Consider the following 25,694-nt stretch of genomic DNA (forward strand, 5'->3'; position numbering starts at 1 on the left):
TGTATTGGGCAGTACCAGCTAATAGTAAAATAATTTTTTACTTCAAAAAAGAGCCGTTAGAATAATTACCAAAACCAAACCACGAGGGTCTTGTCGTCGTTTGTTTTCTAATTTAGGAATATTAACTGTTCCTGCTCAGTACATTTTTTCTTCATTAATTTTTGTTTCAAATATTCCTAATACTTTTCTTAAAAATAATGTGGTACATACACATTTTACTAGAAGTGATATAAATTTACATCAACCTAATTGTAACATAACAATTTTCCAGAAAAATTCTTATGATTCATGTATTTTGTTTTTTAATAAATTGCCTTCACAATTAAAAAATCTTTGTTTTGCAAAACCTAAAGAATTTAAATATAAACTTAAGGAATTTTTAAAACCTCATTGTTTTTATTCTTTAGAAGAATTTTACTATAGTAAATTTACATAGATTATAAAATGATTATTTTATAATTTTTAGCAAAATGTGTTTGAAATATTAGTACTTTTGTGTTATTTTGTAAATTTGTTATACATTTGGTATTTATAATGTCAATTTGTAATTTGTTTTTATAGTGTGAAAATTAATTATTTGTTGTAAATAAATTGTAAAATAATTGTATAGACATGTCCAATACGGTGATGTGCAAACATACCTATATACTGTATTTACTGGATAAAATAAAATGAAATGAAATAATAATTTAATAATAGTGGAGATAATTATTATGTTCTTGTCTTTTGTATCAGTTGGTAAGGTATTTTTTATAATTTCTTGAAATAGTTTAATAAGTAAGTAATTAAACAAAATATAAAAATAATTCGGTAGCATTTAGACTAGTAACGTTAAAAGAGCACAATTATTTATGTGAATTATATCTCAGAAGTGACTAACTAATTGCTTGTAATGTTATAGATATATCATACAAACCGAGTTATAGGTAGGGATAGGAAAAATTCGCGGGTTCAATGACCTGCAGGATGAACTCCATAGTTCTACGTACTCTCGGTCAAATGCCACCCACCCATTGGCTGCCGTCTTGTGAGACGTCCCAACGTAGCAGGCTGTGATACGATAAAGCTTTCGTCGGGCGTTTCTAATTGGCCCAGAGTCATCCAGGTGAGTTGTGAGCCAATAGCAGAGGCAGCACTGAGGTGTAACTATTTGTATTTTAGCCTGTCGCGAAATGAACCCGCGAATTTTTCCTATCCCTAGTTATAGGAGAAAAAGTAACAAATATCCATTCCCAAGGTTACATAATTTTAGATTACACAGATTAAATGATCGTGTTATTTTCAGTATTCTATCAAATTACAGTAATATGTTTATTTAGACTCATGTATGTAGCTAATTTGGTCGGCAACTATGGAGGTTGTTGACAAATTATATATCGTGTGTGTGAAAAACCGAATTAATTTTTCTCTGCCGGTATACAAACTGTCATGCCCACTTCTATACCTATGGAAATGACAGACGCTATGACAGAAATTAAACATCGTGTAAGGAGGGATTAATCTCAAACCTAAAGTGTCTCTGCTAGTCGATATCAATCACAAATATTGAAATACAGATATGCTATTATTTTGCATTATGTACTTATGAAATATTTTTATTAGACTTATTTTTACGTTTTGTAATTTATTTTTGCGTAGATGGTATAGCACGGAAGAAGTAATTTTTTAAATAAGAAATCTAATTATTTTAAATTTCAAAATATTTTATAAAGTAAGGTTTTATTTAATTTTTAATGTTAAAACCCATGATGTCATCGCTTCATGAAGTGTGCACTGCAACACAAGGATATAACTTGTTAAAACATTTTTTTTTTCCACATAAAACCTCGCTTTTGACACAGCAATAATAATATTACATACTCAAGGAAGTGATTATGCAACCAAAGCCGAAGTAAGAAAACTTATGGTTAATGTTTATATGATATTTTTCCCCTTAGTAAATTTGATATTGTATAGTGGCTGTATGTCTGGGTATGGAAATTACTGTATTTTTAAGCAAATACTAAAAATACACAAAAATCCTAAAAGAACGTTAACCGCAGAATTGATTTTTTTATGATTTTCTTCTACACCTACTTGCAAATTATAATGCAACTTATGTGTCATCGATTAAAAAAAATTCTCTCAAGCTCTGGACTTAATGAGAGGAATTTTTCCTTCTTGATGGGTTGATTTCGAAAATTATTCATCTAATAATATTTTAAGAAGTATATAAGAGAATTTGAGTTTGATTTAACGTAGGAAACTTGTGATGTATGTTCATTTTAATAGTTCGTATTGAAGATTCATACTTTTTAAATAGGTTATTTTGTGTTAGAGTATTACTGTGTTGTATAACTTATTAAGCTTTTTGAGTAATTGTAATAAATTATTCTTTTTTAATCAATAACCTAAAAAAGTAAGAGATAAGTGAAGACCTCATCACAAACAAAATCCTAAGTTAAAGATCACCACCTCGCATTTATATCAATTATTTGTTTAAATATAAATACCTAATACACGGACATTCACTTACTTGTAAATTTCTTTTAGTTACAAAGTTAATATAAATTTATAATATTTTAAATCATCTACTTATGTTTTATTATTTATTTTAAAATCAATTTTTAAAAATTTATTATGCCTAACTAGTATTAAATTACAGAACAAATTGGCAGAAATATTTATTTAAATTAATTATAGCAATTAGAGAAATATAATAATTTTATTAAAAATAAATTTTTTTCGTAAGGCAGAATATAAATAATTTAATAATGAAATATATTCAAAATTAAAATATAAAATGCAATAACAGTGTCTTGTCTTGGGCTTCATCTTTCGTTTATTGGCAACATGCACTTTACCGTTGTACTATAGGCACACATAACCCACAATCTTGAGACGTTACTTCATAAATGTAATGAAGCTAGTTTAATCAAGAATTCTTAAAAATGTGTTATTTTCATATTAAATTATTAAAAGTTCACAAAATATATTTAATTGACACACCAATAGTTTGGTACGTTTCCCGATGTCCAGAAACGCGAACGTGCGGGTGCATGCTGCCACACGCGAGTCCGCCATCTTGACAGCCTCGGCTCGTGGGTCTATAGGGAAATAATAACGCTATTCCCAGCATTCAACACTAGTGGTACAGCCTAGTAGTCCGCAGTGCTCGGAGGCTACGACAAGTAGGCGGGAGTCGTGATGTCGCCTACCCGTGTTTTTGTGGTTTGAGAATACCGAAACTGGCGGAAGACGGGTTGTATTGAGCGGGAGTCACTTAACCTACAGTAAAAATAAAAAATAAAATACAACAAACTTGAACAAAAAAGTTACCTCTATAATTGATCACAACTAAATATGTAAGTAAATAAGTTTCCATGTATCATAGATAAACCAATAAATTATAGGAACTGCACCCCTGTTAAATGGAAAAGCGGGCTGGTTTTATTTCACAAAGAATTTAATAATAATGTAGAATATTATTATGTCCTTTTTTTGTATCAGTTGGTAAGATGTTTTATAATCTCTTGAACTATTTTAATAAGTAAGAAATTAATCAAAATATAAAAAAAAATCGGTAGCATTTTGACTAGTATCGTTAAAAGAGCACAATAATTGCTATTGCATTTCGTAATCGGGCCCCAGGCAGGCCGGGCCTCTAAGTCCGAGTGTAATTGATGCTACTTGATACATTAGCAAAACGTCTAAAGAGTAAGGATATACTTTTATCACCTACTGTTGTCGTGTTAATGAATTAGATTCATAACAAACAGATTAACTAAAGTGTCAGCCTCCTCTTGGGAATGGGTATTTAGGCCAAGATAAAAAAATAGTTGGCTCGTTGCTGTATGTTTTGGTTCCAAAGTCGACCACATACTTGTCTTCAGGAAAAGCGAACTCTTTCAGCACGGTCATACCAAAATATCTACGTATTCAGCAGATAATAATTTTTATTGTTTGATAAAAATGTTTTCATTGACACTAATTTGGTGTTAGTTATATTTTTACAACATAACGCACATTATCTCTTTCTCCGAACCGTATATAAATAGTGGTTATTTTTAGGAATCAATTTATTCACCGGAAAAATAGTAGCATCTGCCTACTACTCATTCATTTATTGTGGCAATGAATAGTATATAAATGTGGCTTCACCGCTAGAATTCAGGTAAGGCATAGATGTCCTGGCCGCCATCGTATATTATTGACATCACTGCCGCAATATTAACTGACGTTGGCCTACAAAAATTTCCTTCTTTGCCCAAAAGACTATAGATTTTTCAAAATTAAAAAAAAAATCCTTCCTCTTTCCCTCCTAATTCCTTTAATTGATGTTTTTTCCCCATCGGGAATATAATCCAGGAACCCCGGCTTTAATGACGCAAATATTATTTATTATGTATATTAAATAAATAATAAATTACTTTTCATATAATTTTTTATTAGTTTTAAAGAACTCCAGAATGTCTACCGTCAAGGTGGAGCGTGAGAGAAAAAGCATTTTGTTTTAATTTTCGTTTTTTTTTAGATTCGAACAAAATATTAACAAAGAGTCCAAACCTTAGTAAAATTCAGGGCCTTCCTAATTGTACAGAATTCAAGATAACTATTGTTATGTATTTATCCCGATTATTATACATAATTACAAAAAAGCACGATGTTTTGTTTGCTGATAAGGAAATTGATATTTGGCAGATATTTATTTTTGCCATTACAGGTGAAGCAAACATTAGACAATGTCTAATGTATTTCGTATATATTGAGAGGTAAAATCATTTCACGGACTTTAGTTTTTAAGGTTAGTTAAATCCGTGATTATTTACCATACTGACTTTATTATAATTTCCGGGAATAGTAGAATATCGACCTGAGGGTTTTGGGTTGGATCTCCGAGCAAGCTCGTCCAGCTCGCATTTCTGAAGGTCGTTGGTTCGATCCAGACCGTATGCGATGAGGATCGTAGGATGGTTTCCTCCCGATGTGGTTTCGCCCCCCCCCCCCCCTCCTTTCCCCTAAAAAAGTAAATAAAAAATAATACAATTATTTTTTAATTGTATTATATCTTTAAACGCAACTGTTAAAATAATATACTTTATGGTTTTAATATTTCTGCACCATTTTGCCATATTAATAAATGTTTTTTTTAAGTTTAGTTAAAAAAATTACAGTAGGTATGTCCATAAACATATCCCAATTATAAAATTTAATAGTATCAACTCTAAGAGTTGTAAAGAAGGTCGCAATTGAAGAGTAACTCAAAACATTTTCAAATAAGCTCATGCGCGAGTACTGCTTTGTTGTTTTCTCGCTTGCAACGCCACCTTAGCAAAATGGCGATTTATAAGCGTAAAGGGTTTTGTGTTTACAATTTGCTAAGAGTGAATCTGCAAACTTTGTGTGGCAACAGGATGGAGCCCCTCCCAATTGGAATCTCTTTGTACGAGAGTGGTAGAACGTCGAAGTCCCTGACCGTTGTATTGGTCGTAATGGTCGAGACGACAGAGCTCTTTTTCGCTGGCCTCCACGTTCACCTGACATAACGCAATGCGATTTTTTCCTTTTGGGCTTTATAAAAGATCTTGTCTACGTTTCACCGCTACCTAAAGATTTTTCAGAGTTGAGACACAGACTTGAAGAGGCTGTTGCTTCCATTACTCCGGACTTGTTAACCAAAGTGTGGGAAGAATTGGCCTTTAGGTTGGTGTGTGCTGTGTAACTAAAAGTGCACATATTGAACACTTGTAAGAAAAACTAGGTTAGTTTACCTTCAATTTGGTGAATGATTTGTTCTAAATAGTCTAAATTAAACTGTTATAATATACTATTGAAACTGAGACATTATTTTATGGACATGCTGGATATGGTTTCTGTGATTAAGGTCGGGTTGGCATTTTAAAAAACAGTTAATGTAGTTAACTTATTTATTGACATTAATACTTATAAAGGTCTGGTCGGGTTAGAATTTATTCCAATAGCTAAGAAGCATTTGTTGTTGGATCTCAATTTTTCTCAAAAGATTTTTACTAAACGTTATTTCCGAGCTGTGGTTGTGATGATAGATATGAACAGTTGCGCGACGTTTCATCGGTAGAAGATAAGTTTTAATATATATCGATTGAGCAAATTTGAACCCGAAACATAAAATGCAAGAGAGCTATCGTGATAAATTTACAGGAAAATTCATCAAGCAATAACAAAGAAAAAAATTACAAACATGGCGTGTGAGACCGAGCATTAGTTTGTTCTATGGCACTTCTCTAGTTGGGGCACAGAAGGATGCCTTCTATGTGTAGTCTGTCCCACGCTTAGATTGCTGCCAATAACGTAAAAGAACAATATGGGAAACTCTGGCGAATTAGCATTGACGAAACGCGAGACCATTTACTACATTACTTTCATGCTATTTTACACACCACACCGCCAGTTCGCTGGCATCCCCTGTCTCGCGTTTATCTTACATGTTTCATATGACTTGATGTAAGCTTTTGAACATACGCCATTGCTAAGCACATGTATGTCTGTAGAAGAAAACTACAAAAAACACAAATGACAAAAACAAAAATAAAGCAAAAAATTGCTGTTGTCAGGATATAAACACCACACAATACTCCACAACAGGAATATGGTCAACAAAACAAAGAAAAAACAAAGAAAAATGGACTAACAGAACGAAAAAAAACCCACAAATGATGACTGCACAAAAATACCGAAACCAAAAAAATCAGCACAACAGTTGAAATGAGACAAAGACACAGCAAAACGAAAAGACGAAACAAATACAATAGTTTTCCAAAAAAAAGAAGAGAACGAAAAAAAAAAAACCCACAAATCATGACAGCACAAAAATATTGAACCCAAAAAAAAATTCAGCACAACAGTCAAAACGAGACAAAAACACGACAAAACGAAAAGACGAAACAAACACGACAGTTTTCTAAAACAGAAACAAGCGAAGTTTCGGGAACTGCTATCTGCTCCCGTCCTCAGGCAGAGACACACATGGTACGAAAACATATGAGTCGCACCTGTGTTTTCGTACCATGTGCGTCTCTGCCTGAGGACGGGAGCAGATAGCAGTTCCCGAAACTTCGCTTGTTTCTGTTTTAGAAAACTGTCGTGTTTGTTTCGTCTTTTCGTTTTGTCGTGTTTTTGTCTCGTTTTGACTGTTGTGCTGAATTTTTTGGTTTCGGTATTTTTGTGCTGTCATCATTTGTGGGTTTTTTTTTCGTTCTGTTAGTCCATTTTTCTTTGTTTTTCTTTGTTTTGTTGACCATATTCCTGTTGTGGAGTATTGTGTGGTGTTTATATCCTGACAACAGCAATTTTTTTGCTTTATTTGTGTTTTTGTCATTTGTGTTTTTTGTAGTTTTCTTCTACAGACATACATGTGCTTAGCAATGGCGTATGTCCAAAAGCTTACATCAAGTCATGCATTCCCATTGCACAAATCTTTCAAAGACAGTTTCATATATTGTCAATATTACACTATTTGATTGTAGTACAGAGAAATTGCCAGCTTGATACTACCCGGCATGTTATTATTAAAATAATTGATTTTTATAGGTATTATCGATAGTTATAACAAGTTTTAACATATTTTTTAATTTTAATATTTATTGTGTTTCTGAGACCATAATATAGTGTCTTTTGACAGTATTATTACAGTTGTGCACATTATGAAAGGAAAAATGCCAGTTCTAAACATCAATTATTATTTCACAGGAAATTTTTTTTTTCTTCCAATTTGTCTTATAAATTACAAGACCTTCAAATTATTATGTAGCTACTATGATCAAAAAGAGTAAACAAAATTAAATTATTGGAAAACATTTTGATGGCAAAAACTGTAGAAATCAAGATGGCGTCTTACAGTTATGTTTTCTTTAAAGTAAGAATTGAATGTTATCAGATGATGCTTTTGATGAGATACAACAAGATTCTGTGTTTCCAAAATCTTCGTTCACAAATTTTTATTTTGAAAATAATTTTCGTAATATTTTTCATTACATTATAAAGTTGGATATAAAACTTTAGTGTTCTTTGTGTACACTTGGTAGCTCAGCACACTGAAACTAGGACAGCGATAACTGGAAAGGGAGAGTAGAAGTGCTCGTGTAATTGCACACCGCAATCTAAGGTGAGCGACGCCATTGAAACGCCAATACGAGCAGATTAATTCCCGCGCCTTGGTGGCCGCGCGCGAGGGAGCGCGCGAGAGGCGCCCCTGGCGGGCTGGAGCGGCACTGCGCGCCGGAGACAAGTGAAGGTTGCCGCCGCCGCTCAGTCGCTCCCGAGCCGCGGTCGGAGGCACATTTGTCGGGCGGAGAGCAGGGCGAGGGGTCGCGTGTCCGCGCGTCCACGCGGCGTCACGTGCCAGTGCGCGTGCTTCTCGAGAATCTCATGCAAACGCCGAACAGGAACACAAGTTGCGGCTCTCACCTCTATGCGTTTACCGCGTATGCTTCGTCTCGCATTTGACTAGGATTAACCCTCGATGCACTTTGCGTTCAGCTACGTAAATAAACAGAAACACTTGTGTACGGCGTACTAAAATATTACCTTAAGATGCCAGGACGTAGATCTTAGAATCGTTTCTCCCGTGCGGTGTTTCAGTCTAGTATTCCGTTATGTTTGGAACTGACAAACAACTTTCAAAACGTGACACTTCTTCCGCTCCCAGCAGCCATCTTGGACAGTGACGTCACAGAATGCATCATGTGATTCTAAACAATGATAAGTAAACAAATAGCTGCCGCTGTAAATGGACCGACGGCCTGCTTGCTGAGCTAGTGAAGTCGCTGGACCATGTCTCGAAGGAAGCAGAGCAACCCGAAACCTCTTAAAAGTAAGTAGTTGAATGTCAGTTTAAAAAGTACATGTTTCATAACTAGCGCATAATTTTCCCGTAGTTAGAATGCTATCAAGCACCAAGGCATGATCCTCAGCACGTGCGTTTCTGTTTACTTTGTTATATTCCTCGTCGTGAAAACATCGGCATTGACAACATCGTCGTGACAACATTTGGAACGTGGGCGTTTTCAAAATTTCGCATGGATGCTTAAAATTAAGTTATCTGTGTAAGTACTTAATCTAGTTTCTGTTTTGTAAGTATAATGTACTGTTAATCGCTGTTTTTTGCTATTATGAATCTGTTTTAAAGAATTTAATGTTGCTACGCTGAAATAGCTTATTTATTCCGGTGTATTTCACGCGTTATCAGGAACACGTTTGCAATGGAAATTTTATTGATTATTAGCAATGACAATTGAAATTAATCCAAACCCCTTAGCTTACATGTACTAGGCTCTTAAGTTTGTACGATTTTGGACAAATGTCTGGGAGAAATCAGTCCGCACTAAGTTGCTATTTAGTAAAATAAATTTAATTGCTATGTATAATACCGGTTTTAAAACACTACTTTTTAATTGAACATTTGGTCGTTCACTATAGGCCTACAGCACGTTATGTTATAGAGTTATGTTATCCCTCAATAATTTGTGTGTTGACTGAGAACTTCGTTGTGATTACCACACAAATACGTACTTTTTACATGTAAGTTTTTAAAATTAATTGCTTATTCCATATGAAATCTTACGATAGGCGAAGAGTGCACATTGTGACGTAATGAAATAAAAATACTTTACCTAGCGAAGAGATAGGTACTGTTTGTTTAATTAATGTTAGGCCGGAAACCCGAAATCACTTTTCGTCCACTGTCGAGAGCAACCGCGCCGCTCGAAGTACAGCGATCGTAAAAGTCATGTCTTCAGGCAGCAGCTGTGGTCTTTTAAATTCACTCGTTAAACCAGCGTGTTAGCTGTAAAAAAGGTTACACGCTCCACCATGCTCAGTAATTATTGTAGCCTGCCGCTCGGGATGTTTTCAGCAGGTGCATAACCCTTTAAAAGCCCGTTTCGTTAATTGCATGCGTTATTTTTTGTTCGTAATGCATAGTTTAAAGTTATTAGGACGACGAAACTGCTTCATCACTGCGTAAGCTCTGACCTGTAATTTCCGAGTTCGAGCCAATGAAATAAAATGTCGACAAATTAATCTGCAAATTTAAATTATTTTGTACTTAAAGTCTTTGAGTTTCAATTTGATGTTATTATCCTGTATTTACTTCTATATTTAGGTTTTTATTATTTTTTTCCTTCATAAAAATTATCATTTAAATTCTAATTCTAGTTACTAGATAATTATTTAAAACAATTCGTCGTTTTGGCTTTAAATAAAGGGTTTAAATAGCATGTAAATCCTCACGTTTCTTAAATAGTGTGTGATATTGTAATAATAATAGTAATCAACTACGCAAAGTAACATGTTTATTATAACCGCAGCATTAACTGTTCTGAATAATATCAAGCGACTTAAAAAATTAACGGTGATAATTAAAAATAATACACGATTTTAAAATTAATTTCCGGTAACCTTACAATAGCATGTTGATATTTCCAGCTATAATTAAAAATTTTAAGGATGATGATCATTTGGCAATTATATATAGCTTTATCTAAAGTACCTACTTTTTCTTTACTTTTTTGTTATTTTCCAAATACGAACACAATACGATTAACTTTATCACATTTCTTACTTGAAAAATAGGATAAATCATTTGCAGATAATTTTCTAAATATTGCGTCTTCTAGGTAAAACATATACTTTTGTAAAGAATATTCACAACTTGCAAATAAAAAATGCGAGGGATGGTCGGGATAAGAATTATGCACCTACCTTGGATACCCGAACGAGTTTGACATCTCGATATAATTTTTATATTAGAACTGTAAGAAATCAGGATTCCAGAAGTTGCAAGTATGAAGGTTAAATTTAGGCTTATGCATAAATCATCAATATTTTATTCCTTATAATATACTTCAACTAATTATATCGAAATACACCACGTGAAAATACGTTGAGGGGTTTGTTAAACTAACCTCGGTATTGGATGTTAATATTGAAAGCCCACTGAATAATTTTGTATGAAAAATGGAAAATTAACTTATTTTCAAAAGAATAAAACTTATATTAAGATATTTTTAGTAACCCCTTCAGTAATACAAATAAATTAAATGATTATGTTTGGTTGAAACCGTGCAAAAATTCTCTTAGTTTTCACAGTTCATTTTTACACACAGTTCAATTTGTTTGAGTAAAATAAATTGGTTATTTACTGATTTATTAGTTTCAGGCAAACTACACTATGTAAAATTTTAGCGTGTATTATATGTTTGTCGTTTTGTGGAACATGTGAGAAAAAAAAACTCAAATTTCTCTGGAAACCAGAATTGAACATCAGAACGTGTATAGTGGTGGAAAATTTATAATATATTCTATACTTGTAAAATTTGACACTTGGATATATGTATAATTTATCTCAGAGCTTCTAAAAGCACGTAGGCCTACCAAGACTCGTAAATATTATTCGGCGTACGCTACAATAATTTACGATAGCATCATGACACAAAATAGATTTATTCTATGACATGTATGGGTCATACTCCTGTTATTTTGGGATTGCTTAGTAGAAAACGCAGAGTTATTATATTAAATGTATAATGATGGCAGAAGGTACTATGTCGCGTTCTTATAAATGTATTATTTAATGTATAAAATGTCTACTTGTTGAATATATTTCCTTATAAACTTTTGTCACCATGTTAAGTACGTGTATGAAACTTTAAACGTAACACAGCTTGTTTATCTAACAAAATACATTTGTTAATAAGATTTCAAAACTTTAAACACATCTGAAAATTGTTGTCTGGGTATGTCGGCTGTAATTCGACTACATACTATTTGTTTACTTTATACTGTATACTGCTAGGTCTCTCAAAAACTATACAACATATTTTACTTCTTGGTAACGATTTTAAGTTAACGTAGTAAATAGATAATTCATTAAATATAAACGTAAATACAGTTTAATATATCATTCAAACTACTGGCCGTTTCCGAATTGCTTTTACAAATATCTGTTTTAAAGGATGTCTCTGTCTATGTAAATTCAAACGCCATTAAACTGCAGTCGTATTTATAAATTCACTGGATTGAGTAAAATATTAATGGTTAAAATGTTTGGAAAATCATCATTGTTATCATAGGTACTTGTAATGTCGTAGGATATATTTAAGGACCTGAGGGTGAAAATAAAACTTAACTAAACTTCGTAATGTTGATATGTATCGGCATCTTTTTATTGTACTAAATTAGGTGATTCCGTCTACATATTTTTACGATTTATGAGTGTGTGTATTTGTGTATATATACACATACATACACACACGAGTTGCTTTAAATCATGAGCCCCGTTTAAATGTAGTTTCTTAAAGAAGTTATGACAATGTGCAGTTTTTGAATGTACGTGAGAGAATGTTTGTTTATTTATTTGTTGTTAGTAAATTCATAAACATTACATTTTTAAAAGAAAGAAAATGAAAATAAATTACTACTAAGACCAATAAAAAAATATAGCACACGTCGATTCCCTTAATATTCTCTATCAACTCAAGAGTTTCTAGCAGTAAGACTTAAGAACTTCTTATGTGGTGATTTGGATGATGTGTCTGATGGTTTGGCATCCTCCGATGGTTCATTGCCCTATTTGTAGCGAGAGATAGCCAGATAGGGACACCTCTATGTAAGGCTCTTATTATAATGAGTGTAGACCACGTTTTTCATGGTAACGCAAAACGCATAACATGTACTTGATTTTCCACGGACTCCATTCATACGCTGGTAAGATAGAACTATTCTTGCGCAGCTATCTTGCCATTTTTTTGGTGTGACTGTAATATACAGGCTGTATCTAAAATACACGTGAGCGCATATGTATAACATGAATAGGAAGCAGAAATGTCAGTGAAAATATGTCCGGAAATACTTTTGTTTATCGCTGGAGCTGGTAAGATACTACCTTATACAATGAGATAGACTCAATCCGTGTTACGTGGAATGCAGTCGTTTCTGACTCTTTTATATGTTCCACATTTGCACCCGAAGTTTTGACGAGTATTTTTTATACATATTGTGTATACATACGTACATACACGTAATAAGTCATCGAAGCTATCATGTGAATTAACCTTATGATGCATTGTACTAGTATTGTAGTAAAGATAATTGAAATCTGTATTTATGTTTATTCCGTCGTTGCTTAGCTACCAGATGTGGAACTGTTTCGTTTGTTTACCTTGTAAACACTGTTTCTATTTCTGTTTTATTTTTGGACAGTATTTTCATATGTTTGGAGCATTTAAGACCAATCCTCGTGATTACATTACTTGTGTTTGTATAATCAGAGGTCTTTGGCGGTGTTTCTGAATGGTATCATGTGATTGGCCATCGCTCAGGCGGCGTGGCGCTTCAAACTTTCAAACAATTAAATTGTTTTAATCTCAGAGGCGTCCGGCCCATTGCACGATGGGATTTAGAACACCGCCAGAAAAGTCGTTTGGTCCATCCCAGATGAGGAGCCTGTCTCACCTGACAGTAAGACATACTGCATAAAGTGTTGCAAGATACACCAAATGTGTAGTAAGTTGCAGTAATACATACGTGTCAGGTGTGCGTAAAAAATTGCGAAGTGTACCTCAACAGCGGACTATTTATCGTTATAAATAGAATGGTCCAGATCTACGGCAGAAAACGGATTTTAGTGACGCCGATCGTATGTAAGGCGTTTTTCACGTCCGGACGCATGTGAGAGCGTATTCAAACTCTGCCTTAACCCCAATGTTCTGTTTTATATTCAAGTTTGATGATTATTGTGGTTGTTATTCATTAACGTGCATGCAAATCTACACACACAACCACTCAGGTCAGGAGGTCTGAGACTGAGAAGCAGACGTAAATGTGTCTACCAAGTTGATTTAGCCTGGAAACTTATTTAAATCATCTATTACATTAAATTTAACAGATTTAAATATCAATTTTATATATACCTGAGCGCAGACGTTGGCGAATAATGACTTATCTGTGTTGTGTCCAGCGTATTGGCAACGCTGGGTAACAATTTAAAATTTCAACTAACTATTTATTTTAACAGGAATAAAGTTAGAATGGTCTCCTCAGTTAAAATTGTATTTACATCTTGTGTGATAATAAAGTTTTCTTTGCCAATTTCACTACTTCACAATTAACAAAACCTTGTTATTTTGATTTAAGTAATTGTTTGTTGTTATTTAGTAAACAAAGCACGACGATCCTGTATACATTTAATATTTGTTGTTTCGCAAGCTCAGAGTTATGTAGATGGCGCATGCTAACACAGAATTTATAATTCTATGAAGTTAGAAAGTGGATTATTGTTTTATTACTTTAGTAATTGTATATACTAGGGAGAGAAAGCACAGCATAGCTTGCATTTCTTACATTAATACGTGGAAGGGCTCTCTAAGATCCAACATTAGGGGCAGGCATTTTTAGCGGAAGTATCTGAACACTTATTAGACTGCATCATGGTATACTCGCACTAGCGGTTTCTTCCTTCAATTGGTAACCGTCTGCGAGAGAAGTCGTTGCCTTATTTGACCGAGCCACTCAGGACGCGTTTGCTTCCGCACTGAATTACTGTGACTGGTGTTGTAACAATCAACATGTACCTGAAAGAAACTCGCCCAATCACGAAACACAGACGATTCTACACTGTTTTAACTTTAAACTAGTCTCGGAATCTTTTCGCAAAATATGCATGCCTCTATCCATCAGTAGGGAAACCTGTATTTCGTGAATGCATTTCGTGTCAAGGTATTTCACATAACACTGTAGCTTTTTCTTAAAGTCATGGCTAGAGACGGGAAAAATTCGCGATTTCGATGACCCTTAGAATAGACTCCACAATCCCCTACACACTCAGGAAAATGCCACCTGCTCATTGGCTATTGACTCGTGACACCTGTCAACTGGGACCCTTGCGATTCGATACTTTTTTGGTTGAAGGTTTTTCATTGGCTCAAAGACCTTCAGATAAACTGTGAGTCAATCACAGAAGCAATATGAAGATACAGTTGTTTGGATTATAGCATATCATGAAATGAACCCGCGAATTTTTCCGGTCTCTAGTCATGGCGAATTGTGGGCGTGCAGCAGTACAGTACCCACATTCTCATTGGCCCGTAAAGTGCAAGGAAACACCTCTCTCCGACCACAGCCAATAACTACAAGAACAAGCTACATTGTTTTGTGAAATACATAAACACGAAATGTATTAGAGAAATACAGTTGCCCCTACTCACCAGTTTAAAACTGAATACAATTTATTAAAGCTTTAAATATTGTCACTTATTTTTCTGTTCATGAATATGCGTTCCAAGTAGTACTGCTTACGTTTTCGAGCATATTTAGTTCAAAATATTAAATTATTAACATAATAAAAAATAAATGAAATTTCTAAAATTTTAAGCACTTACACATATTTATCAACATGTCTTGTATTCAAAAAAAGGTTCCTAGCGTTTAATTAAAAAAAAAAACGTTACATTGATTTAAAACCAATTATTTTACTAAAGAAAATTTACAATAACAATAAAAAATTTCTAATGATCCTAAAACTGTTAATTTAACAAATAAATGTAGAAAAGATCCTATGCGTTTTCCTTTACCTTAAGAGGGAGTAGGCGTCTCCCTCTTGCAATTTTAAATATTTTGATACCGCTTGCAAGCTTCCGTGCTATTTTTGTTTTGTTTGACATGGAATAGGACATAGCTTTGGCTACTTGTTGAAGTCAACACTTATGAACTGATGTAATTATCATGACAGTTGTACTTGCCCGCGTGAAATAACAATTTATTTCCTCGCGGCTCTTACAGACTAGCGCCTGTTAGTAAACATGTGGTTGCAACAAAGTAACTTATATAAGGTCTGGGAGATATGAGTTATGCTTATGGCATGACATACCAAAAATAGTGCAACATTTGAATTATAGCAACAATATGGAAAAATTCAATATGGCGGAGTCTTAATTCTTCTAGCAAATGTAGATTTACTATTTTTTTTTTTAGTTTTACGCAAAGTGTTACAGATTTTTCAAACAAATTATCACGTGTAGAAATTTCCCGGTAAGCGCAGTTATTGGTCTTGTAGGTTACACCAGGCATCTGTGTCAAATACTTCACCCTGAGCAAGTGTCCCGTTAGGAACAAGTTTCTGACCTAACGGATCTTCCGTTTTGCACATCATTCAAGAAGTTTCATAGTTTAATTATTATATATATATTCAAACTAATTTGAAGATCTTAAAACTGGTGTTAAAACATTTATTTATTTTGTTTCGATGATACCACTCTTTAGGAGAGTCAGATATTATAATACGAGGGCCTGATACATACGATTAAATTTCTTTCGACAACTTTGAAATGTATTATTCTGTAGAGTAACCAATAAATGCAATATGTGGCATATGGTGAATAAACGAAAAAAAATCTCTTAAAAATAGTATTTACAAAAATAAAAATAATAAATTTTAGCTATTCTTTTTCAGTACTCGCCAGAGATGTGTAACATCTAACCTCGAACACGAGCAAATTCATGTGTTCCCATGTTGCAAATACACTTATAGTACGAAACTTGGACACGACGTTTTATGTAGAATTCTTAAAAATAATGCCGAGTGTGATAAATATACGCAAATTAAGTTTTAAACTTCATCTCTGGACCCGAATCATATGTTTTTTCCGCCTCCGCCGCTAGAATTCGTTGCCGGAGCAGCTAAGTCGACTATAGAATCATTCTATTTATAGAGTGAAATTTTAAATTAAATAATGAAACGGCTCCGATAAAAAGAAAATGACTTGAAAAAATTCTAAACCACTGCTTTGGACCTGATTTTCGGCCCATATTGTTAAACTACATCAAACAGTTAATACCTACTATAAAGTTTCCTTTTGACTTAGTGTACTTTGGTTCGCGCAATCCGCCACAGATGGCAGTACCGTGGTTCCACGTGCAACGTGCATGCCATTCACGAAATTACTCCTACCACATGCCTTGTACCGAAAGCTAAGATGTTACACACCAATAATTAATATTTTAATGTAATACAAATTTCATGAAACACATATACAATTATATATAAATAATTATTAAATATGTAATGAGAATATCATGGCCTCCAACCGACAACTTATTCTACATGTATACAAACAAAACGCGCTGCCTAATGCACAACAGTATTCGTGATAATATATAATTTTTGGATGATATTTTAAGCGGGTCCCACTTAACGATGCCACGGGCTGCCATTAGCCGGTGCTGCTCTAGGTTGTAAAACACGTAATTAATCTCACAGTATGCATATACACGCATGCTTTACTAGCAGTAAAAGTTCATGTTTAGGAAAAAATACAATACAATGTACATTTCTTAATCATATATAGGTACGCAGCCCGGGCATAATATAATACTGGTCTGAATTAAGTTTTGGTCAGATTTTCATTAAGTAAATTTTAGCGCATCGAAAAATATAATGGTTACAATGGGTTTATCAGGTCAGCTTACCTACAGCCCAACTTCCTAACTTCTTACTGTAAATTGAAAAAAAAAAATTCAGAGTAGAAGAATTGTTCCAATAGAACTTGTTTTAGTGTTTTTTTTAAATATTACTAAACACTTTATAATGGGTATATATTGTGGTAATAAATTGTAGATAGATAGATATATAGATATCTACATAGATAGATACATTGTAAATGCCCCTATAACTTATACCTTTCTCAAATTTCCAAGAGTTGTGATCTGCTAACCTCAATTTTCTGGTATTAATAGTGTTTTTCCCAAATTTGATTTATTTCCTTATTAGTGAAAATTCTTACAATGAATTAATTTGTAACAGTCAATATTTTAAGTCAGTTGGAATAGTTTAAGAAATGCCATTAAGTTAAATTTAATTCATTTGTGTACAGGAATGATCATTAAGAGGTCTGTTACAGCCTGTCCAGTTTATCTGGAACACATTACAGGTAGACACACGTAAAAAATTTAATTTATTTGGAGACAGTCTAAGGTGGGTACCATTCCATTATACAGTTGAAGACAATTTTCATTGGATAGCGGGTGTTTGACTCGCCCTGAAATACGGGAAACCATTGGGGAAGTAAGGCCCATATGAATCAACCACACGCAATTCGTTCAGAAGCCAGAATGTGGCCGCAACCAATGTACCAAATACATTAGTTTGTTAACTTCAGATGTGCGGAGCAGCGGTGAACGCAGAGGGTGTGGTTGGGGGGGGGGATATGGGTGATATATCCCACCTCCCTCAAGCTGGGAAAGAAATTTGCATAATATCAGTGAAGGCGATATGTCAAATTGGGCGATGCAAGATGAGGTGTTACAACACCTGCATTTTCAACTGTGTGAGAAGCCGCGACGTCTATAGCTACTTTTGTAGCCTGTATTTCAGGACGTTATTGACTGTAGTAATATAAATTTATTGAGTTCAAAATTTCAAATTATACGTATTTTTGAAGTTATACTTCTTTAGGCACGTTATGGAAAAATGATCAGGGAATTTTTGCGATGCACGCGCACCATGCAAAGAAATTTCCACAAGAAGATGGCGGACCAACGTGTATACAGTCACTTCCATAAAAATTACGGGACATACCAAAGTATTGGTGTGCCAAATGAAATTTTGCGATAATGAAACTACCCTGGAATAAATAGACATAGTAAAGAGTAATCCAAAGTATTTAAAAAGTGACATATTTCCGTGTGTATCATTTATTACATTAATATTTAATAAATAATTAAAACTAATAAATTAAAATAAAATTCAGCATATTTATTAATTTTCATTATTAATTAACATTATATCTCGATTATTTTACTAAATTAAATAATTAACTATGTATATATATGATTCTATTAATATTGAATACTGAGTATTTATTAATTGTTGTTAAAATAAAAATTCAAAATACTTAATTGTTTTATATAAAAAAGAAATATAACTTCTAACGCGCGTACATAAGTACACACACAAAATTATTTTTTCTTTTTTTGTTTTCAAAATCCCTCCACCCGAAAAACGTTTTCCAGTAGCCTATCCGCCACTGGTTTGGTGCCTAATACAGCACCACACAAAACAATTTGAATTTCGCAAGGCCTGACAACAGGAGATTATATTTTGGTTAGTTTCATATGTAGGGTTATAGTTGGCGATGATTTCTGAGGCGTCTCGCTCATGTTCCAGTATACCTAGGCAATGAGACGGTGCTCCAAGTGGTTCGTAAACCCAATATAATCTTGCGTTGCTACGTAAAAAAGTAAAACCTATCTTACAACAAAACAAATTTGATTTTTCTTGTGACGGGTTTTTTTAATCATCACCCAAGAAACAAAAAAAAAAAAAGCAGCAGACGCATTGTGATACCAGACCCTGCGGGGTTTGGTAAAAAAGGAGGGGGGGGGGGGGTTGCACGCCTCGCATCTTGATATGATGGAAAAGCGTCGCCCCCGTCTGACGGCGGGAACCCATTGTGTAATTATCTGTTCCCGTCGGCACCCCCACCCCCTCCTTTCTCCTCTGCCCCTCACTGCTTGTTATCTGTGGCAGCGTGTGGATGGAATGGAAGTGCTTATCGCGGCCCAAGTTTCCAGGATGTAGCGCGCCGAGAGAGAGTGAGAGAGAGAGAGAGAGAGAGAGAGAGAGAGAGAGCCACCGCGCCCGTCATGGCTATCGTATCTCGGCGATATTCGCCGGCAAGAGGATGTTGATGGCCGATAACTTCGGGTGCTCTGTATTGTGTGTGCCCGAGTATTATTCCTGCCTCCCAAAACTACCATTGATAAGGGTAGCCTCACTCCGCTGCTGCTGTTGCCTCTCTCGTCACTTGCCTTGCTTTTAGCTCTTGCTTCTCTCTCTTCTCCGATAGCGTGGTCGCTCCTTTCCCCTAACCCTCTCCTCTCTCTCTCGAACTCTCTTGTCGGCTTGCGAGATCTGAACACAATGGCGACCGAATGTTTACCTCCCTCTTTCTTTCCCACCCCTCTTCGCGGGAGTTCGCAACAAAATGACGTTATCGGGACTAAGGTAGATTGCTGGAATAAAAACAAAACAACAAAAAATATGTGCTCTCGGAGTTAAGAAAAAAAGGACGAAGCAGTAAAGCAATCGATGGCGAAGTAGCCCTAGCTAGTTGTAAAACTGGCGTGTGTGCGTGTGCGTGTGCGTGTTAGTTATGTGTCTTTGCGTTACGCGATCGCGATCCCCGGCGGTGCGTCCCGGAGTCCCCCGCAGTCCCCGGAGTCCCCCGGAGTCCCCGGGGTCCCCGGAGTCCCCGGAGTCCCCCCAGTCCCCGGAGTCCCCCGGAGTCCCCCGAGTCCCCGCAGTCCCCGGAGTCCCCGGAGTCCCCGCAGTCCCCGGAGTCCCCGGAGTCCCCGCAGTCCCCGGAGTCCCCGCAGTCCCCGCAGTCCCCGGAATCTCCGCAGTCCCCGCAGTCCCCGGAGTCCCCGCAGTCCCCGGAGTCCCCGCAGTCCCCGGAGTCCCCGCAGTCCCCGGAGTCCCCGCAGTCCCCGCAGTCCCCGGAATCTCCGCAGTCCCCGGAGTCCCCGCAGTCCCCGGAGTCCCCGCAGTCCCCGGAATCTCCGCAGTCCCCGCAGTCCCCGGAGTCCCCGCAGTCCCCGGAGTCCCCGGAGTCCCCGCAGTCCCCGCAGTCCCCGGAGTCCCCGCAGTCCCCGGAGTCCCCGGAGTCCCCGGAGTCCCCGGAGTCCCCGGAGTCCCCGGAGTCCCCGGAGTCCCCGGAGTCCCCGGAGTCCCCGCAGTCCCCGGAGTCCCCGGAGTCCCCGGAGTCCCCGCAGTCCCCGGAGTCCCCGCAGTCCCCGCAGTCCCCGCAGTCCCCGGAGTCCCCGGAGTCCCCGCAGTCCCCGCAGTCCCCGGAGTCCCCGCAGTCCCCGGAGTCCCCGCAGTCCCCGCAGTCCCCGGAGTCCCCGCAGTCCCCGGAGTCCCCGCAGTCCCCGCAGTCCCCGGAATCTCCGCAGTCCCCGGAGTCCCCGCAGTCCCCGGAGTCCCCGCAGTCCCCGCAGTCCCCGGAATCTCCGCAGTCCCCGCAGTCCCCGGAGTCCCCGCAGTCCCCGGAGTCCCCGCAGTCCCCGGAGTCCCCGCAGTCCCCGGAGTCCCCGGAGTCCCCGGAGTCCCCGCAGTCCCCGGAGTCCCCGGAGTCCCCGGAGTCCCCGCAGTCCCCGCAGTCCCCGGAGTCCCCGGAGTCCCCGCAGTCCCCGGAGTCCCCGCAGTCCCCGGAGTCCCCGCAGTCCCCGCAGTCCCCGCAGTCCCCGGAGTCCCCGGAGTCCCCGCAGTCCCCGCAGTCCCCGCAGTCCCCGGAGTCCCCGCAGTCCCCGGAGTCCCCGCAGTCCCCGCAGTCCCCGGAATCTCCGCAGTCCCCGCAGTCCCCGGAGTCCCCGCAGTCCCCGGAGTCCCCGCAGTCCCCGGAGTCCCCGCAGTCCCCGGAGTCCCCGCTGTCCCCGCAGTCCCCGGAGTCCCCGCAGTCCCCGGAGTCCCCGGAGTCCCCGGAGTCCCCGGAGTCCCCGCAGTCCCCGGAGTCCCCGCAGTCCCCGGAGTCCCCGGAGTCCCCGCAGTCCCCGCAGTCCCCGGAGTCCCCGCAGTCCCCGGAGTCCCCGGAGTCCCCGCAGTCCCCGGAGTCCCCGGAGTCCCCGGAGTCCCCGCAGTCCCCGGAGCCCCGGAGTCCCCGGAGTCCCCGCAGTCCCCGCAGTCCCCGGAGTCCCCGGAGTCCCCGGAGTCCCCGCAGTCCCCGCAGTCCCCGGAGTCACCGGAGTCCCCGGAGTCCCCGGAGTCCCCGGAGTCCCCGCAGTCCCCGGAGTCCCCGCAGTCCCCGGAGTCCCCGGAGTCCCCGCAGTCCCCGGAGTCCCCGCAGTCCCCGGAGTCCCCGCAGTCCCCGCAGTCCCCGCAGTCCCCGGAGTCCCCGCAGTCCCCGGAGTCCCCGCAGTCCCCGGAGTCCCCGGAGTCCCCGCAGTCCCCGCAGTCCCCGGAGTCCCCGCAGTCCCCGCAGTCCCCGCAGTCCCCGCAGTCCCCGGAGTCCCCGCAGTCCCCGGAGTCCCCGCAGTCCCCGGAGTCCCCGGAGTCCCCGGAGTCCCCGGAGTCCCCGCAGTCCCCGGAGTCCCCGCAGTCCCCGCAGTCCCCGGAATCTCCGCAGTCCCCGCAGTCCCCGGAATCTCCGCAGTCCCCGCAGTCCCCGGAATCTCCGCAGTCCCCGGAGTCCCCGGAGTCCCCGCAGTCCCCGGAGTCCCCGCAGTCCCCGCAGTCCCCGGAGTCCCCGCAGTCCCCGGAGTCCCCGGAGTCCCCGGAGTCCCCGGAGTCCCCGGAGTACCCGGAGTCCCCGCAGTCCCCGGAGTCCCCGCAGTCCCCGGAGTCCCCGCAGTCCCCGCAGTCCCCGGAGTCCCCGGAGTCCCCGGAGTCCCCGGAGTCCCCGGAGTCCCCGCAGTCCCCGCAGTCCCCGGAGTCCCCGGAGTCCCCGGAGTCCCCGGAGTCCCCGCAGTCCCCGGAGTCCCCGGAGTCCCCGCAGTCCCCGGAGTCCCCGGAGTCCCCGGAGTCCCCGGAGTCCCCGGAGTCCCCGCAGTCCCCGCAGTCCCCGGAGTCCCCGGAGTCCCCGCAGTCCCCGCAGTCCCCGGAGTCCCCGCAGTCCCCGCAGTCCCCGGAATCCCCGCAGTCCCCGCAGTCCCCGGAGTCCCCGCAGTCCCCGGAGTCCCCGCAGTCCCCGGAGTCCCCGCAGTCCCCGGAGTCCTCGCAGTCCCCGCAGTCCCCGCAGTCCCCGGAGTCCCCGCAGTCCCCGGAGTCCCCGCAGTCCCCGGAGTCCCCGCAGTCCCCGCAGTCCCCGGAGTCCCCGCAGTCCCCGGAGTCCCCGGAGTCCCCGCAGTCCCCGGAGTCCCCGTAGTCCCCGGAGTCCCCGGAGTCCCCGCAGTCCCCGGAGTCCCCGGAGTCCCCGCAGTCCCCGCAGTCCCCGGAGTCCCCGGAGTCCCCGCAGTCCCCGGAGTCCCCGGAGTCCCCGGAGTCCCCGCAGTCCCCGGAGTCCCCGGAGTCCCCGGAGTCCCCGCAGTCCCCGGATGTCCCGCAGTCCCCGGAGTCCCCGCAGTCCCCGCAGTCCCCGGAGTCCCCGGAGTCCCCGGAGTCCCCGCAGTCCCCGGAGTCCCCGGAGTCCCCGCAGTCCCCGGAGTCCCCGGAGTCCCCGGAGTCCCCGCAGTCCCCGGAATCCCCGCAGTCCCCGCAGTCCCCGGAATCTCCGCAGTCCCCGCAGTCCCCGGAGTCCCCGCAGTCCCCGCAGTCCCCGGAATCTCCGCGAGCCAGGACTTTTCATATTTATTTTCCTGGTTTGTCTAGCTTCCTGTGAAAAGGGAACAACTAAATATTTCCATTAGCAGGTAATTAAAATAAAGTTTTTACGATTTCCTATAAAAAAAATTCCAATTATTTTATTGTCTCATATAGTGACGCGATTTCAAAGGAGTTTGATAGCTGGTATTTATAAAACTAACTGAAGTATAATTCATCAGGTAAAAATATCAGAATGTCTAAAGATAAATGAGTAGACCTCGTTAATAACAAGTACCAGGTTGGCTTGAAAACGTGTTTTAAATAGTTTTTTTTTTTAATTTATCCGTGGTGGTTATTTGAAAGGCTTTATCCAAAAATATAATGGCCACCACTGCAACTAAGAACTGTCATATTTGAGACGAGTGCGTGGCTTCTAATCCTCGCCAAGGCGCGGGCCAGACAGACACAGGTTCAGCTCGCTGTTCGCGTCCGCCCGGCGCGGCGACTAGCGAGCCAGCCACGTGAGCGCCGACACTTCTGGGGGCGCAGTCGGTGGCGGCTATCGCAGCGGAGAGATTTATGACCGATAGCGGCCGGGTTTACGATCGCTGTGGCTGAGCCGCTAAGAAAGTCGCGCCACATTAAAAAAAAAAAAATTTGAAAAGCTTTGTATGCACAAAGCAGTTTCGCACTAAATCTGAAAAAATAAAAGTATTTTAAAAAATGGCAATGATAGCAAGTGAAAATCATTCAAAAAAATGGTTAACTGGCTTGTAATTTTCAGTCGACTTCCGTAAGAACCAGTGCTTTAGCAATCCAATGATTGAATTAAAGCAGTTTAAAATTTCACTGATTTGAAGTAGTTTAAATTATTTCATATGGGTTTCAGGATTAGAAATAGTGTTCTTGTTCCCAATGGATACAATTTTGCTGACTTGTGAAATTAAAATCAGGAGTGTATTTGTGTAAGAGAGGCGTGATGATAAATGCTATGCTTTATAGATCTTCTAGCACGGTGTCGCCTCTAAGCGCAAGGCTGTGAACTGTAGCGTAGCCTTCTCGTCTTGCATATTACCACAATGAGATTTAAGTGTAAGGCTGACACCATAGCATTATATAGTAAATAAATGAAGGTAAAGGTGCATTGCAAGTCCTTTGATAGCTTTGAAGAATTGGTACCGGGTATTTCATGCCTAAAAAATATTCTTAAAACACGAATTTTAGCCATTTTAACTCTTCAAAAAATGCAGTTTAGAAACGAAATACTGAAACAGAATTACTCATCTGCACTTAGCGTATTCTTAATTGTTTTTCGTTAACAGACACTACTCTGATATCTTGAGCAGTTATTAAATCACGTGGTATTTTTCTGAAGCTCTGCACGCCGTATGTGTACTCGGGTGGTAAGCAGAAAAGGAAGATAGTTAGGAAATTTGCCGTAATGAGTTCGGAATCACAAATTCTATACGTAATTGCTTCAGTGATTTGGTGATGTTAGTGGTATGCGTTGTTTGGAGCCGATTATATAAAAATAACGGATTGTAAATAGTGTTGGTTATTGGAAGAAGATCGTCTTGCAGCTGTTCTGTGCGAATGAAGATTTTTTCCAGCCATATTTTTTTAAGAATGATTTTCGAATTTTTTTTTGTGATTTCTTGAGTGCGCCGTAGACGACGGAAAAGCGATCTTCTTTCTCTGGACAAACTAGTAAGACGGTACGTTTTGCTGACAAATAAAGTGTGTTGAAGTCTAGGGGCATTTTTTTTTTCCGTGAAAAGTTTTCGAAAATAGATTGTGTTTAAAAAAAAAATGTTGAATCGTGTGTGTTTCGTCATTGGTTGAGTGTTTCTCTAAGACGCATGCCAACTGTAGGCGGAAAATCACAGTAATTTTGTGTGGAAGCAAACGCGTCATGAATGGCCTGGCAAAAAAAAAATAAAAAAAAAAAAGCAATGCCTTCTTCTGCTTGCGGCTGCGAATTGTACGGAACAAACTACTGGCGCGGGTATATCTTGTCTCAATCTAACGAGCGTTCAGTTTTTTTTTTTCGCAAAAAGTACCTTCCTCTGATCTGCATAGTTATTGCTGTTCGTGTTTTAGGTGTTCTTTTAAACAGACTCACCACAGTCCTGCCGAGCCTAGGGTAATTATGTTTTTTTTTGTTTAATTAAGGTGTTACGCAGTCTTTGTAATTTCACGCTGTAGTCCCCTGCACTTATTCTCCCCGTAATCTCGCATTCGGGAGAGATCTCTCCGTGAATGTGACGGGGTTCTGACAGACTGGGCAGCTGCCTAATTGGAACACGGGGCTTAATTGAAGTCGTCAACTCGCTGTGAAAGATAGCTGGCGTTTGTGCGGTTTTAAGTCTGATGCGTTCCTGAGTTCACTCAAAGTAACTCTTTCCTGCAAACGAGTCGTGTTGTACGGACAATTATTGCGGACATT

General features: G+C 40.0%; 1 protein-coding gene across 1 annotated transcript in view; it reads left to right on the forward strand.

The window, feature by feature from the left end:
• The first annotated feature begins 8,293 nt into the window (after window positions 1-8,293).
• Window positions 8,294-25,694, forward strand: part of LOC134546366 (zinc finger protein ush) — a 598,990-nt gene continuing 581,589 nt past the window's right edge. Inside the window, exon 1 of the mRNA XM_063389161.1 lies at window positions 8,294-8,830. Within this exon, the coding sequence (XP_063245231.1) occupies window positions 8,791-8,830 (40 nt within the window). The 5' untranslated portion in view covers window positions 8,294-8,790. The remainder of the gene's footprint in view (window positions 8,831-25,694) is intronic.

The sequence above is a fragment of the Bacillus rossius genome, chromosome 1 (assembly GCF_032445375.1).
Source record: "Bacillus rossius redtenbacheri isolate Brsri chromosome 1, Brsri_v3, whole genome shotgun sequence".
Taxonomy (NCBI): domain Eukaryota; kingdom Metazoa; phylum Arthropoda; class Insecta; order Phasmatodea; family Bacillidae; genus Bacillus; species Bacillus rossius.